Below are 15,014 nucleotides of genomic sequence, written 5' to 3' on the forward strand. Positions count from 1 at the left end.
TAAGAAAAAAAAAAGTTACAAGAGGACATAGAACCTTGCCTCTAATCCAACAAGATACAATAATCCCTTAACCCCTTTACAAAGAGCAAATATAAGGAATGCATAATTAGTCTAGCAGCTCTTCTAGAGTTGGAGAGAGCAGCCCATTCCGTAAAATTTGGATGAGCCAAGCTGCCCTCCCTAAAAATGTGAATAATAAGAAAATTCACAGTAAATAATATATCCCTTATCTCTTTGCCAATATTATTTTTTACCTTTGATGATACTGACAATGATGCTGACAATGACAAGACTAGTTTAGACGCCTATTTGCATGCAATACCTCAAAATTTAACACATAAAGGAAAAAACAGAAGAAAAAAAAAACCTATAATAAGAGTTGATACTAACCTTGAATCAAGAAGAGAATTGAATGGTGCACTAGTAGTTATACGTAATGAAATCATGGCAGACATTGCCAACTCTCCCCAAGAACCTCAAGCGCGCCTCAGAGAGGCCATGCTAGAAGCCCTTGAGGGAGAGTGAGCAGTGGATGTCATGGACTAGCGCCGCTCTCCACAGCGAGCCATGACAAGGAACCGCAACAATGATCAGTGTTACCATACTCTATGACATGCCACATATATATACACGAGACAAGCTTTGTTTTCGAACCGGTCCAATGAGGCAGACTCCTGCTGGGTCAACCTACAGGGAAAGGTTGGAAGTCCTTGAGGGAGAGCAAACAACATATGCCACGAAGAAACCACGCATAGCCAAGCATGACGTAGCAGTGCCAATGTGCCCTAAGACATATTTCGCCTACCCTACATGACAAGATTTGAAGCAATAGAGCATAAGTGAACAGCCAACGCCGCTGGAATCTACACACGCCACTCATTGGCTCGACTCACTAAATAATGGACTGAGGCTTCCTTCTTATAGGCCACAAAATTGTCGAAAAAGGTAGTTGACTGGTTTCCAAGTGGGAGACTCATATCTTTGACACTTGAGATTAGTGGTGAAACCATATCCAATTGATTCCCAAAGGTGGAACCTAAGTCAATTGGAGGTTGCCCCTTTGAGCCTTAGTAGGGCCTTATCTCTATTAGCAAGAATAAAGTGGAATGGTTCCCATTGACATTCCACATCTCTCTTCCTTGGTCTTCATCTCCCAAGAGCATTTTACAACTTGACAATGGATCTCTCAAACCTATTGCAACCTTTTTAATGTTTAATCTTTCCTTCATTTCAATTTGAGAATTGATGTTGAGCCCGAGCACCATATACTTACACCGTATTTAATAAATAATGCCTAGAAGACGCAAATCCTCAAATATTCGCATACAAAAATCAAGAGAAGGAACACACACTACTTTTGCACGCACAGAGCAATTGACTGGAAAAACAAAACTACCTTGCAATGCTTCATGACTGACCAGTAACGAGGGCATCCTTGTAAGGGGTGGGAATAGGCAATGGCCTGGATTCTTCTACATGGTGGGGCCTCCTCCTTTGGTCTTCCAGGATCAATGGAACTTGCCCTTCCCTCGCCCGGCTCAATCGCTCCTGGCCCCCTCCTCGCAAATTCTCCAGTCTCACTCCATCCATTTGTTGCATTTTGAACACCTTCACCACATTAAACAATCCCCCAATGAAGAACAAAAGGCTCCCGGTCATGCACAGCCAAATCCAAGTTTTTCCCTGAAAAAGAAGGATGATTTTTTTTTCAAACAGAGACCATTGCAAATAAGGGCATGTTTGGCAATCAGTAAAAAAGCTTCAAGTAAAAAAAATCTTCAAAGTATTACTTGGAATAAATGTTTCCTAGACAAACCTTTATTTTCTTGCTTGATAATGCCATTTTTAGGTAAAAAATATTTCACGAAAATACAATTTCATAGACAATAAAATCTAGGGTCTGGTAGTTTCAGAACTTTCCTTCAGAACAGTGACGAATTTTAGATTTAGGAAAAATATATGTAAAATGAGCTTACTAAATATGCAATAATAAGATTTCCACTGAAATTTTTTTACAAAAACTTCCTTGCATCCGATCAGCACAAAGAGGCACATGACTTTGTTCAAGTTGTTACGATCAATTAACAAATTTAGGTTTCTGCCAATTCTGGCCCAAAGAGGCATTTTGGTGAAGCCACCAAACCCTACAACTGATGAGAAGGACTAGGGAGGCGGATGTACACCACTTGAGTCAAGACGAACTTGAGTAAGGCTAGATCCCACCTTAACCTCAAATTCAATTAACCTAACCTAACCCAACCCAACCCAACTAAAATTTTGAAACTAGCTAACATTTCTAACCCCAACCCCTGTCTATAGCTTCTTAATTCAATGAACCTGACCAAACCTATCCAAGTAGAATTTCATCCTAACATTTTGTCACGACCTCCATGAATGAATTACTTCTCAAATAATCCTTAAGCCGGTAGGGGTCCCCGCCAAACCCCAGCTTACCCATAATAAAAACTAAAGAGAATAACACCCCTGCAAAATAGGAAAAGCAAACACACGTCTAACTCTCCTATATCTCTACTAGTAACAAGGAAATACATCACAACTAAGAGAGATCAATTCTCCTCCTAAAAGGGAAAAACTCCCTACTCGTGTTCTCTTCTATCCTCCCATGTTTTCACGGCGATTTTTGTGGACTCTTGACTTCCTGCACGTGCAACACCGCCACTGTTGGAAATTAATCTTGACCACTAGATCTTGATCATCTATCAACTTGACTTTCTTAGGACTCAAGTAACTTGACTTTCTTGGGACTTAAAGTTACCTACTTTCTTGGGGCTTAAGTTACTTAGCTTGGAAGACAAGTCTTGACCATTTTGGAATTATGTAATGCTTTCATTTTTCATGTAATAGTGTGTTAGTTGTACTTGGGAAAGCTAATAGTGATTAAGAAAAGTTAATTTCGGATTTGGAATATAGGCCATATTTTAGTCCATGTATCTTCTTCATATGTAAGAGTTTTTAGTGAAATTTGAAGGATTTTGAGTTGCACAACAACTTGGATTACTTTCTTTGTGTGTTTGACACCAAGAGAACAATCTTCTTCTCTTGAAACTCATCTTCTCCCTCCAACCTCGTTGGTTTCATTCCAACAACCACTTCACTAGTGCAACACACCACGCCCATCCTATACGCATCACATTTCTAACCATAACCATATCTATAATTTCTTAATTTAGCAAGAGTATATGATAAGAATGTGTTAAATGATTCATATGCCATATATTTCGAGTGTTTTTGTAAATATAATCAAGAAAACCAAACCGAAATATAATCAATTTTTGTATTTTTTACAAGAAACCCCCTAAAATACAATCATACTGAATCCGCTGGGTTTGGGTTGGAGTGGACACAATGTCATCAGTATTGAAAGCACGACTACTACACAAAGATCATACTCAACGAAAATGTTCCTTTGTTTCAGCACTATAACTCTTGAACTAATCACCAAGGTAAAAGACTCAATCTCATTCCCTTGGCTCTGTTCATGGAAGAAGTTTTAAGCATGGTTTTAAAAATGAGAAAACGGTTCCTACACATCTGTAGAGAGTTCTCTACACACTAGCTTAAAATACAGTGGGGGCCCACATTGTTTGGGTGATCCAAGCCATCCATTTTAAAGGCCCTCATATAGATAGGGTGTCTACAAAAAATCAGATCCATAGGATCATCCCAACCCTACGATTTGTGGATGTAAAATGGATGTCTTTAAACCTTCACAAATTAGTCCATCTTTTGCCTCCACAGTTCGAATGGTTAGGATGATCCTATGGATCTGATTTTTTGTGGACACCCTATCTATGTGAGGGCCTTAAAAATGAATGGTTTGGATCACCCAAACAATGTGGGCCCCCACTGTATTTTAAGCTAGTGTGTAGATAACTTATCTACACGTGTGTAGGAACCGTTTTCTCTTTAAAAATAGCATATCCTTCATGCATATATCTATGAGGCAATGTCCATAGTGGTTTGTGTTAATAAAAATTACCAGTAGCATTAAACCATGGTGGATCAACCCAAAATGGCCACGGCTGTTGAGAATGCCGCCCAATAAGAACAATATGCTCCCCATTAGAAACGGAATTTGAACACTATTTTGGAGAATTTGAACATGGCTATCAGCTCTCTCATAAACTTGGCATAAATTGAGAATCGAACCAAGAAGCCACAAAGCTGGTCCTGCTATAAGTAGATCCAAAGCATGCTTCTCCAATCTATAAGTATTCCATTTCTCCGCCTGTAATTTGACATGATAAAAGACGAATAAACAATCAAACAAAAATTCTAATTAGACCCATTTAGATTGAGGGAAGTGATATATTTGCCCCCTTTAAGCTTATTTATGAACATTTTACACTACAAGCGGGTGGCCCACCTTGATTGATCCTAACCACCCACTTGGAGGGGTTCACATTGGATTGGCGACCAAAAATCAACCATTGTATCCATGTCTTCAATGACTTTCTTGACCATTGGATCATTACATGTTTACATTTTTGTACTTCTTCTGTGTATAGTAATCATATGGTTAGGACCACTCGATCATATTAATCTCTGGACATTCAACCATCTAAGGTCAGATCTTCCACATGAACGGTTTAGATCAATCATGGCCGGACCCATACACATGATAGAAACTAGAAAGCAAAATAATTAATGTGATGCATCTGCTTTTGATCTTTCAAATAAGAACTTAATTTAATAATCACACACCACCAAGACTTTGGAAAGAGTCTGTTCCATCGAGGGTAAAACCATTTCAAAATGATCTATTTACCCTACATTGGTTTACCCTTGATTAATTTCCTAAAAAATGATTTTTCATTTCAAGAAAAGAAAAACCAAAGTGGGTGGAAATATCATTTAACCCTCACAAATACCTTAACAAGAAGAAAAACAATCCCTAAGAAGGTGAGAATAGAGCCCAAAGCTTGAACGAGAGGGACAGCAAATTCCACCAGGGCGAGCTGAGTGTCGGACCACATCAACGGCCACCGATAGTCGATCCCTGCCACGTGGGCAACTAGATCGTGAAGGTTCACAACCGTAAGAAGCGCGAGTGCAATTAGAATGACGAAGAGCCCTGATTTGGCATCACCACTGGTAGAGAGCTGCGCCGCGAAGCCGCCCATTAAGAGAATCGTTGCAAACACGTAGAGCCCCGCGTTTATCAATTCCCATCGGTTCCGGACCCTCCGTGGGCCGTATAATCGGCTCTCTCGTGCTGTTGATAGCTTCACCATTGCTAATTCTTGGACCTTAAACGGATCTTGATATAATACCCGAATGGGGAATGCTGTTTTAGTGTCACAAGGTAGAAATTGGGAAGGTAGTTGGGGGAGTGTAGGGGAAAGAAAGAAAGGGAAGGGAAGAAAGCTTATGCAGGAGGGTTTGCGGTTGGAAAGGAATTGATGCGTGGCTTTGTGCATGGGGTTCCACGAACGCTTAATGGGAAGTTGTATTGACAGCGTACAATTTAGGCACTTCCACCCGTGTTAGTTTGTCGTATTCGATAACATATGGGGTACAGTGGTACAGCCTACAACAAAACAAAGTGATATGGCTGGAAATGTCTACTTTATTGGGGGGTGTCAATATCCGCAACCAATCATATAATATTATTGTGGTATGCTAAACTGAAGGGCGCCCTTGCAAGGGTGGGGTGAAAGAGCGCCCCCATTGGCTACAAATCACCAAAGTGCATTTAATACTCTTCGATTTTCAGCCATCATAAATGCATGATTTTCACCCCCCATATTTTGCAAGTGGGTCCCTCATTTTAGAATTCCTCCAGTATTGTTTATGGAACACCCCTCTATTCTTTATCGGAACACCCCTCTATTTGTGGTTATCTTGGAAACATATTTGTCATGAGGTCAAGACTCAGAAAAACGAGGGGCATCTTTATGAAGAAGAGGACCCTTACGAAGAACTCCCCTTTATTTGACTTTAATTTTGGTATCGAGCACGCGATAAATGATCGTGACCATTTATTCTAGACAGATTAGGTAATCAGATTGGATTAGCAATCTGGTTAGATTAAGGTATTCTATTCTAATCTCTTTCCATTGTCATCACTTGTTACTATGTTTATTTAGTAAGTGCTCTACATAAGTTCACTCTTTCGAGATTGATTGTAATCTAAGAAAAATCAACCTAAATTTATCACATTCAGTAGGCCAGCCACACAAAACCAAGAACATGAAAATTCTTAGTAATTTAGATCTGCTACCAGAATCAGCTTTTCTCATCCTCACATGCCAGGTGGCTATCTCCCATTGGCTCTCTCTTCATCTCTCTTTCCACTTCAGCACCACTCCCTCGCCACGCCAACTATAATCTATGTTTGGACAGAACGACTTCTTTCAAAGCTAAGGTGTTTTCTACCCTTTTCCATGCCGAAAGCTTCAAAAATCTTTAAATTCTCACGGAATCTAAAGCATTTTTACCCATTTCATTAGAACCCACAACCCATTTGTCTGCCATAGTCAAGGATTCTTGTAAATTTATGCTATGGTGGTTCTCAATGCAGCAGGCTTAACACCATTTTCAGTTCACAAACCCACCATCTCCTCTGACAAAAGAACAGAACCCAGAAAGCTTTTGTCACTCCCTTCAATTCCCCCTCTCAAATTCTCAAAAACTACCACTTCCAATGCCTGTCCACCAAATTTATCAGAATTTTTATCTAGGGGTTTTGATGGGGGTTTAGTGTTTCTCTCTTCTGTTTTAAGTGGAGGGTTGTCTAGAGCTCTCACATATGAGGAAGCTCTGGGGCAATTTATGGGCACCTCAACATCTGAAGGTTCTGCTATTGATGTGGGTGAATTCATAGACAGTGTTGTGAAGTTTGGAACAGAGAATCCTCCAATTATAGCTGGAGGACTCGCGGCTTTGGCGGTCCCACTAGTTTTAGCCCAGGTTCTAAAGAAGCCCAAACCTTGGGGGGTTGAGTCAGTAAAAAATGCTTATTCCAAGTTATCAGGAGAATCTGGTACTGAATTGCTTGATATAAGGGCAGCAAAGGAATTTAGAGAAGTGGGTAGCCCGGATATCAGAACTTTGAAGAAGAAGGCAGTGTCAATCACATATAAAGGCGATGAAAAACCGGCGTTTTTGAAGAAATTGTCTTTGAAGTTCAAGGAACCAGAAAACACCACACTGTTCATTCTAGACAAGTAAATATTCAGATTCCCTAGTCACTGATTTGAAGTTTATATCTCTCAGATGTGTTCAGTTTGTTTTATCTGCAACTTTTTTGGACATAGAATTTTCTCTGTTGCTGATTTTTAATTAGAATGGAGAAATAGTTTGATTCCTTACCTGCTCTTTGTGAAATTATAAAATGCTATGGCACAGGCAAAGAGAACCACTGATCTTGATTTTTGGATTGACTGGGTATCTGGTTATTGTTTCTTTATCTTTTTATATAAGAAGACAGCTATAAGATAGCATAAATTTAAGTAGGGCTTATCAAATTTCAAATCCAATTCTCTGAAAAAACTCCCGAATCAGAAACATTAGCAAAATGAATTCCCAAAAACCATAGACAACACATGAGCAATGACCACCAGCAAATGTTTATCACTCTTTGTACACATGACCCCACAATGCCAGAACCCCCACATGACTCCTTAAGCCTAAACATGAATAATCATGGGAGTTCCAAGTCAAGAACTTACAATAACTGAACAGAGGGTTCACCGTCAAATACACAATTACACATTATTTATATAATTATATCAACAGTAAAGCATCAGGTTTGGGTTGGTTTCGTGATATTGGTGCCCGTTGGTGTCAATATTAGATTTTTTGTGTATTGAAACTGCAGTTTATTTCTCTGATGTTTCATTATAAAACAGCATGTTTCCTCTTTTTCAGATTTGTTTCCTTCCTAGTTCTCCTTCAAGAATTTTACTTGTTTCTTCCTTTATTTCATTTTCAGGTCTAATGAGTGCATATATGAATATGGCATCTCTAGCCTTTTCTTTTTGTTCTAAATCGTACAAAACAATTGAGTTATATACTTTTACCTTTACTCTTAGAAAAATCTTTTTATTTTCTTTGCTTAATTTCTATTGCTGGAGAGTTGCCTGTTTCTTCTCTTGATCCTTACCCAAGGTTATTCTCCGTGGCATTGAATATGGCCCTGATATTCTCCCTGACATTTACCACATACACTTTGAGATAAGTTGCCATTTTACCTGAATAGAAAGTTATTTCTATCAATAAAAAGAAGAGAAAATAAAATTCTGAAAGGATCAAGCATGAGAACCACAAACAGCTGATATTTGGACTCGGGTTTGAAGGATTCATCATGACCAAGCTTTTTGATGCATCTAATTCTCATCTCAGCTTAGTGGAACAGTTAGAGAGAAGGGTGGTGTTGTAGAGATTTTTTTCTCATTATGTCAATAACATGGAAGGGAGCATTAATCATTTCTGTAATAGTTGGCATATGGAGGCTATCTCTATGATTAACTGCATACATTCTTTATATGAAATCATTTTCATCACTAGAAAATGTCAGACTTAACTATTCTTTTCATTCTGAAGTTTTCCAGAATGGAGTAGCATTGATGTTACTCCAATCTCATGTCACAACAACTCAAATTGGAACAGCTACTTATATACCCTATATAACATTTCCACGCAAAATTTATGTGAATATACAGCCACAAATTTGATTAAATGACAAACTTCATCATGGCCTGGCAATTTTCAAAGGACCTGTGGTGTTTGGTCAGGTGGGAGCTCAGTTCATTGGATCTACTGTTGGGAATCGATATTATCTCTTATATTTCAGTTTTATTGAATTGGGATCATACTATACTACTAATGTGGAGATCAAAACCCAATGCTTAAACTTTTTCTGCTGTCTACTTTTATCTCACATTGAGTTGCAATTATATTACATACTTAAGGGTTCTGGATTTTTCTAAATTTGCTTAAGATTAGCGCTCAGAACTAATTGTTCAAACTCTGATGAAATCCAGGTTTGATGGCAACTCTGAGCTAGTTGCAGAATTGGCTACTCTCAATGGGTTCAAAGCTGCTTATGCAATTAAAGATGGTGCAGAAGGGCCACGTGGATGGATGGTCTTTCACTTTTAGTTTTAATTCCCTTCTTTTAATTTACATGAAGTACATGTATTATGAATCTTAGACATCCAAATTTCTATATTGCAGAATAGTGGGCTTCCTTGGTTACTACCAAAGAGAACGCTGAATATTGATTTCGGTGATTTGGAGGATACAATTAGTAGCGCCCTTGGAGTATGTCAAGATGTTTTCCTTTCCTAAAATGGTTAAAGCTGAATTAAGTTAGCTGTTATTTATCTGAAAATCCTAATTACTGATATCTAATGATTTCCTTAGCAGAATTGATTTATTTCCTGTGTAATTATTTGAGTATTCTAGTAATTTCTCATTTTTACCATTCCAAAAATGGCTGCAAAGTACACCTGATTATTTCTTACCCTGTTACCCGGCTACTGATGAATCTACTTTGGAATTCTGTTTTTATGTTTCTACTACCGAGTGTAGATTGGTGAGTTGTCTACTCATGAATAATACGGGGTGTTTAAGACTAAGTGTCTAATTTTACATTTTCTATATGATGACTGTATGCAGGAGATTCCAGATTCTTTGTCTGTCACCCTTGGACTAATAGCAGCTACTGGCTTAGGTGTACTGGCATTTACTGAGGTTGGGAAATCAAAAGTTCTTCCTGTTTATTTGGAAATTCTATTCATTACAAAACTACATGTTTGCTGGTGAATTTGATATATTGATTACCTAAATCTAATTATGCAGATCGAAACAGTTCTCCAGCTTTTAGGTTCGGTTGCACTCGTTCAGTTTGTTACCAAGAAAATTCTATTTGCAGAGGTTAGTTTCTGATATCTTCTTGAATCTTTTCATTTTTTTATTGCTTTTAATTTTGTTATTATTTTTTCCCTTGCGTGCATAACTTTTTTGTGGGAGTTATCTGGTATGTGTCGTTAAGATGTGAGAATGCTAGTCACCCTATTTTTGGTACTGCCAGGATAGGAAGAAAACTCTGCAACAAGTTGATGAGTTTGTCACAACTAAGGTTGCTCCTGCTGAGTTTCTTGATGAGATAAAGGTACACCTTGCTCTGACCAATTTTGATGCATATCAAATGACCAAATTTGTTTCAAAGACAGCAGATAGACACTGAGTGTGCATTTTTTTTTTCTCGAAATCTTAGTCTTTCAATATTAACTTATCAAGACTTACAACAGACTCTCTACTATGAACTTCTGTTCAGTATATTTGGAACTTCAAGTAGTGGGTTGTGGTCTGATATGTACATCAAGTACATATTTGTATTGGTTTTACATTTTCCTTTCATTTGCTTCATGCATAATGACAGTTTGATTCTCGATCAACCAATGTTAGTTATTCAACATGGTTCTCTTGTGACTTTGTATTGACAGTTTGATTCTCGATCAACCAATGTTAGTTATTCAACATGGTTCTCTTCTGACTTTGCATTGTGGTTTCTTTTCTATTCCTGTTATTCCTGAATCCCTCAACTAGCCCAACCTCATGAGCTTTATGAATCATATGGCTCAAAGACTAGGCCACAATTGTGAATAGAAACGAAAAAAAGAGAATCTACTTCACGAGGTCCCAGAAATTTTGCGAAAAGCATTCAGGAAACCTGTTAACAAGAACGGAGAACAGTGCAAAAGAAACACAGCGATACATCAAATCATGCTACCACCTCCAATACTCATTTGACCTGTCAAATAGTCCAGGAAGCTTCATTCCACCATGTCGTAGGTTTTCTCCATGTCAACCTTACGAACAAGCAAAACCTGACCGCTTATGTGATGGAAATGAATACACTCATTTGCAATCATCATTTCCTCAGAATTTTCCTTCCATGGACAAAGACACTTTGGGACTTCGAGATGAACCTCCCAAGAGCATCACGAAGACTATCAACTAAGTCTTTGACTAGAATCTTGTAAACGTTGCCCACCAAGCCAATATGTATAAGTCAGTCAGACATTCTTCCCATCTCGGTTAAGTTTAAGCGATATGAAGGTTGTGTTGGTGCTCCTATCCAAGTACATTCCATCAAAGAACTCTTCCAGAAGGCGATAATATCACCTCCTAGTACTTCAAGACAAATGCAAAACAGAAACCATCTGGCCCAGAGGCATGATCTCCTTTCATAAAAAGGAAAGCATTCTGCACCTCCTCCCTAAACTGTGACTTCAGGTTCTCCTAAACCACCATCTTGAGCATCTCAAACTAAATATCATCCGGGGAAGGGAGAGAGCCACCCTCCAAGGAGTACAAGGACTCAGAGAGTCTGACAACCTCATTTGCAATCAATCTTGTGGTATCACATCTCGGACCCTTGATCACTAAGGCCTGAATGTGATTCGCCCTCCTTGCGATGGCAATACTGTGAAAATACGCCATATTTCTATCCCCTTAAGCCCCTTCGACTAGACCTTTGACTTCATTTCACTTCATGTAATATGATATTAGTATTCTTCCTTGAGCTCTACTCTCTGACTTCTCTTGCTTCAAAAGAACCCAAATCTTCTTTCTGATCAATTCTTTTCTTGCTTTTCCTTGCCTGGATTCCGAAGATGAGTCAAGTTTTCAGAGCTTGGTTTTCTTTATACACCTCCATGAAGGCATTTTGAACATCTTAATGACGCTAATCTTACACTAATAGCTCCATCTTCCTCTGTGAGGCCGACCCAAAATCCTTCTTAGCCCATTGCTTCAGCTTAGATTTGATGAATTTAAGCTTCTAAGCAAGATGAACATTAACCAAGCCATTAAATTCAATTTTACTCCACGACCAACATAGTCTCTCAATCATCTTGGGTTCCTTTAGTCAAGCCAACTCAAAGAGGAAAGATGAGGGATCCCACAAGTTCCCTTTCATGTGATCTAAGATTCTTTACCTCTTTTTGATGGATAGGATGATTTTATTGCTTAATAAAAAGAAAAATACTAGAATCTAGTTGAGATGCATCCAAAAATAAAATAAAATAAATCTGTAAGTTTATATTAAGTCTATAAAATGCACACATACTCCTACATCCATCAAAACTAGAAATACAGTTATGGAGATTTTCTTTACCATTCTTTTCAGAATCAAGGGTCCAATTCTCTAACTGGTCCCAAGGAGGGCTTAACTTTAAATTGTATTTCAGTATCTACTTGTCAAAACTTTAAAGAAAGCAGATCTTGTATTTCAATCCAGGGAAGAAATCATATCTCCCTTTATCATTTCAAGGAATGCTTTACCTAATATTTTATTCCCGAGTAATAACCAATCAAATTCATTACAGAATTCACTCAATTCAGAAACCCTTCTTTTTTGACATAGTTAATCACACACACCCCCGCCATGCGCTTCATGCCAGAATTTGTGTGCGCGCCAGGAGTTCGGCCATCACAATTCAAGCATGTACCTTTTCCTGCATCCTTTAACATTTTTGTGGTTTAGGGATTTTCCTCCAGGGTCAATTCGCAGTTTAGGGATTTTCCTCCAGGGTCAATTCGCTAATGCCCTGTTTGTTTGGGATTATGACAACCGATTGCCACCCCACAATCCAATTATTGGACTCAAAATTACATTAATTTTAGGTCCAATAATAGGATTGGGGGGTGACAATTGGTTTCCACAATCTCAAAAGAACAGGGCCTAACGAAACCAAAAATTATGTCTTGCTTGATTGTAGACAGACTCGTGACTTCTTGCAGTGATGAGAATGTAATGGAAGTTCTGAATTATGAATTATCTTAATGGAAGTATTATGATTTTGATTATTGTCACTTTCTTATAAAACTGCCATTTTGCTGGACCACACCCTGTGTTCTTTACCATTTAATGTGGAATCTCTAATTACTAAGCTGGTTCACAAAAAAGATGCGTTCGAGACAACCTTTTGTGTTCTAGTCTCATAAACTGAAATCATCTACCTAATTTCTTTATGCAACAAGTTATTAACTTTTTTATTGATTTCTTAATGATCATACTTAAAGATTTTTTATTCAAAAAGACAAAGAAGAGGAATCAATGCTTACTAACCGTTGCCATTTTATTGGAATGCAGACGATTGGCAAAGCTCTTCTACCAGTACCTGCGGAGAAAGCTCTTCTTCCAGCACCAGTGGATGGAAGCCCAAGTACTGCTAGTCCAGTAGAGGCGGCCTCTGAATCTCCTACTCAAATCAATTCAGTCCCGAAAGCTAAAGTCAAAGCAGAAACACTTCCTGGACTGAAAAGACCACTTTCCCCGTACCCATATGTAAGTTTTATCCTTGTACAGATTTATATGCTTTTACATGCATTTTACACCTTTTATCTTAGTGATAGTAGTTATCTATATAGAAAAAGATGCTAAACAGCATCCTTTAAGTACCTAAACAGGTGCCCTTCTATAAGAAACTTTCTGAAATATGTTTACCGTGTCCAAGAAAACACATGGAGGAGCGTAAATATAAACTAGATGTTGAAGATATTGGATCTTTATATCTCCATTTCTATTTATGGAAAGTAAAGACAACAGGACGTACTCTCGCACAATCGGTATTGGAATTAGGTTTTATTATTCGTTTTTAAAGTGTAATAGGTCTCAGCAATGATTTGTATTTCTTACCACCCATCTGAATTGGTTAAAATGTTGTTTATTGCTACAAATATGCTACAGTGAAAGATACAATTAGCTATCTGATGTCTTCAATTTCTGAGAAAATGCTATCTACTTCTGCACTATCATTTTTTCTACTTACCATCCAATTTTCTGTGCAATGAACTTAGCTTTTACATCTATCTGACACTTACCTTCATGGATGCAGTACTCAGATTTCAAACCTCCAACATCGCCCACTCCTTCAAAACCTTAGAAGCTCATTGTATTGGGAGATCCTTGGACTATCTTTTTGCCACGTAGTTAGTTCAGCTGGGAAATATCAGAAGTTAAAATTCAGCAAATTGCACAATTTGAGTTTATGATCATAGGAAGTTCTCATACTTTGGAAACATTCTTGATTAGAGAAACGACTAAGGTGTCATGAGTTGAATAAATTCTAGTCTGCTATCCAAAATCTATTCTATCTATGTAAATGTTGGAGCTAGTGCTTTGTTATGCTTGAATTTGGTGCTTTTAACTTGTTCTGTGTGGATCCAATTATACATTGTTTTGTTATTTTTTGGTTACTTCTGACTCCCAATAACAAATCTAATGGACTAAAAAGCGTACTTGTGAAACTTTTAAGAGCTTTGAGAAACGACTCAGAATTCAGAACTATATAAACAATGAGGAAAGCTTCAGCAAGACCAAGACATATCTACTCTTACAAAGTGGGAACCATTTATTTGTTGCTGGGGGCTGTTCTCTTGGTATGAGCCACCTTGGATCTCCAATAGTCCCAAAATCATGTAGATTGGGATTACCCATTATATTTTGTAAGCAACATCACCACTGTACGTTAGATTTCAATAGGTGTTTGGCCTTTGGAATTAAGAACAGGATACTTTAGAAAATGAAAAATATTGAAGTTTGCAGGCCTTGATCGAGCTGATGGTAGCATATCAATGGTCTTGATCAGCGTACACGTATGTAGTGTGAAATTTGTTGGAGGGCTTTATTCCCCGCCTCTCTCCAATCGGTTCCATACAACATTAACAGAAATCCATGGAATAGTCTTAAATCCGATTTTAATTTACTTTTTTTTTATGAAAATACCCTCCATATTTTATAACTTAAAGTATTATTTCAAGGGTAATTTAGTAAAAACAAGTCGTGTTTTTTTTCTTCAATATAAGGAATTTAACTAGATCGCGACTAAAACATAGGTGGACCCGAACCGAAGTGGATCCATTGACACAGGGTTCTTATAACTTGGATGCCCAGTTGTTAAATGATCCAAACTATATATATATACTAGCAAAAAATCCCGTGCGATGCACGGGCCGAGAAAGAATTGTACAGACCA

General features: G+C 38.0%; 2 protein-coding genes across 2 annotated transcripts; one reads left to right on the forward strand and one right to left on the reverse strand.

The window, feature by feature from the left end:
- Positions 1-1,248: 1,248 nt before the first annotated feature.
- Positions 1,249-5,398, reverse strand: LOC143861755 (polypyrimidine tract-binding-like protein). The gene is made up of 3 exons (XM_077372654.1): positions 4,893-5,398; positions 4,001-4,249; positions 1,249-1,683 (listed from the first exon to the last, which is right to left on the reverse strand). The coding sequence occupies exons 1-3, from the start codon at positions 5,253-5,255 to the stop codon at positions 1,408-1,410; spliced, it is 888 nt and encodes a 295-aa protein (XP_077228769.1). The 5' UTR covers positions 5,256-5,398; the 3' UTR covers positions 1,249-1,407.
- A 931-nt stretch (positions 5,399-6,329) lies between these two features.
- On the forward strand, positions 6,330-14,235 carry LOC143861767 (rhodanese-like domain-containing protein 4, chloroplastic). Its single transcript, XM_077372683.1, has 8 exons — positions 6,330-7,190; positions 9,009-9,111; positions 9,202-9,288; positions 9,646-9,720; positions 9,829-9,903; positions 10,061-10,141; positions 13,130-13,324; positions 13,875-14,235. Exons 1-8 carry the CDS (start codon positions 6,526-6,528, stop codon positions 13,920-13,922), a joined length of 1,329 nt encoding a protein of 442 aa, XP_077228798.1. The 5' UTR covers positions 6,330-6,525; the 3' UTR covers positions 13,923-14,235.
- Positions 14,236-15,014: the final 779 nt, after the last annotated feature.

Source organism: Tasmannia lanceolata, unplaced genomic scaffold (genome assembly GCF_043159265.1).
Source record: "Tasmannia lanceolata isolate RefF3 unplaced genomic scaffold, GAP_Taslan_0.1 ptg000037l, whole genome shotgun sequence".
In the NCBI taxonomy this organism is placed as follows: Eukaryota; Viridiplantae; Streptophyta; class Magnoliopsida; order Canellales; family Winteraceae; genus Tasmannia; species Tasmannia lanceolata.

What these genes read in the sequence shown, in the direction of transcription:
- LOC143861755 (XM_077372654.1), bottom strand. Translation starts at nt 5,255, where the DNA reads ATGGTGAAGCTATCAACAGCACGAGAGAGCCGATTATACGGCCCACGG. An exon ending in TTGTTTTTCTTCTTGTTAAG is followed by an intron (nt 4,250 to 4,892) that starts GTATTTGTGAGG and finishes GTCAAATTACAG; the next exon opens with GCGGAGAAATGGAATACTTA. An exon ending in ACCATGGTTTAATGCTACTG is followed by an intron (nt 1,684 to 4,000) that starts GTAATTTTTATT and finishes CTTCTTTTTCAG; the next exon opens with GGAAAAACTTGGATTTGGCT.
- LOC143861767 (XM_077372683.1), top strand. Translation starts at nt 6,526, where the DNA reads ATGGTGGTTCTCAATGCAGCAGGCTTAACACCATTTTCAGTTCACAAA. An exon ending in ACACTGTTCATTCTAGACAA is followed by an intron (nt 7,191 to 9,008) that starts GTAAATATTCAG and finishes GATGAAATCCAG; the next exon opens with GTTTGATGGCAACTCTGAGC. An exon ending in GTGTACTGGCATTTACTGAG is followed by an intron (nt 9,721 to 9,828) that starts GTTGGGAAATCA and finishes CTAATTATGCAG; the next exon opens with ATCGAAACAGTTCTCCAGCT.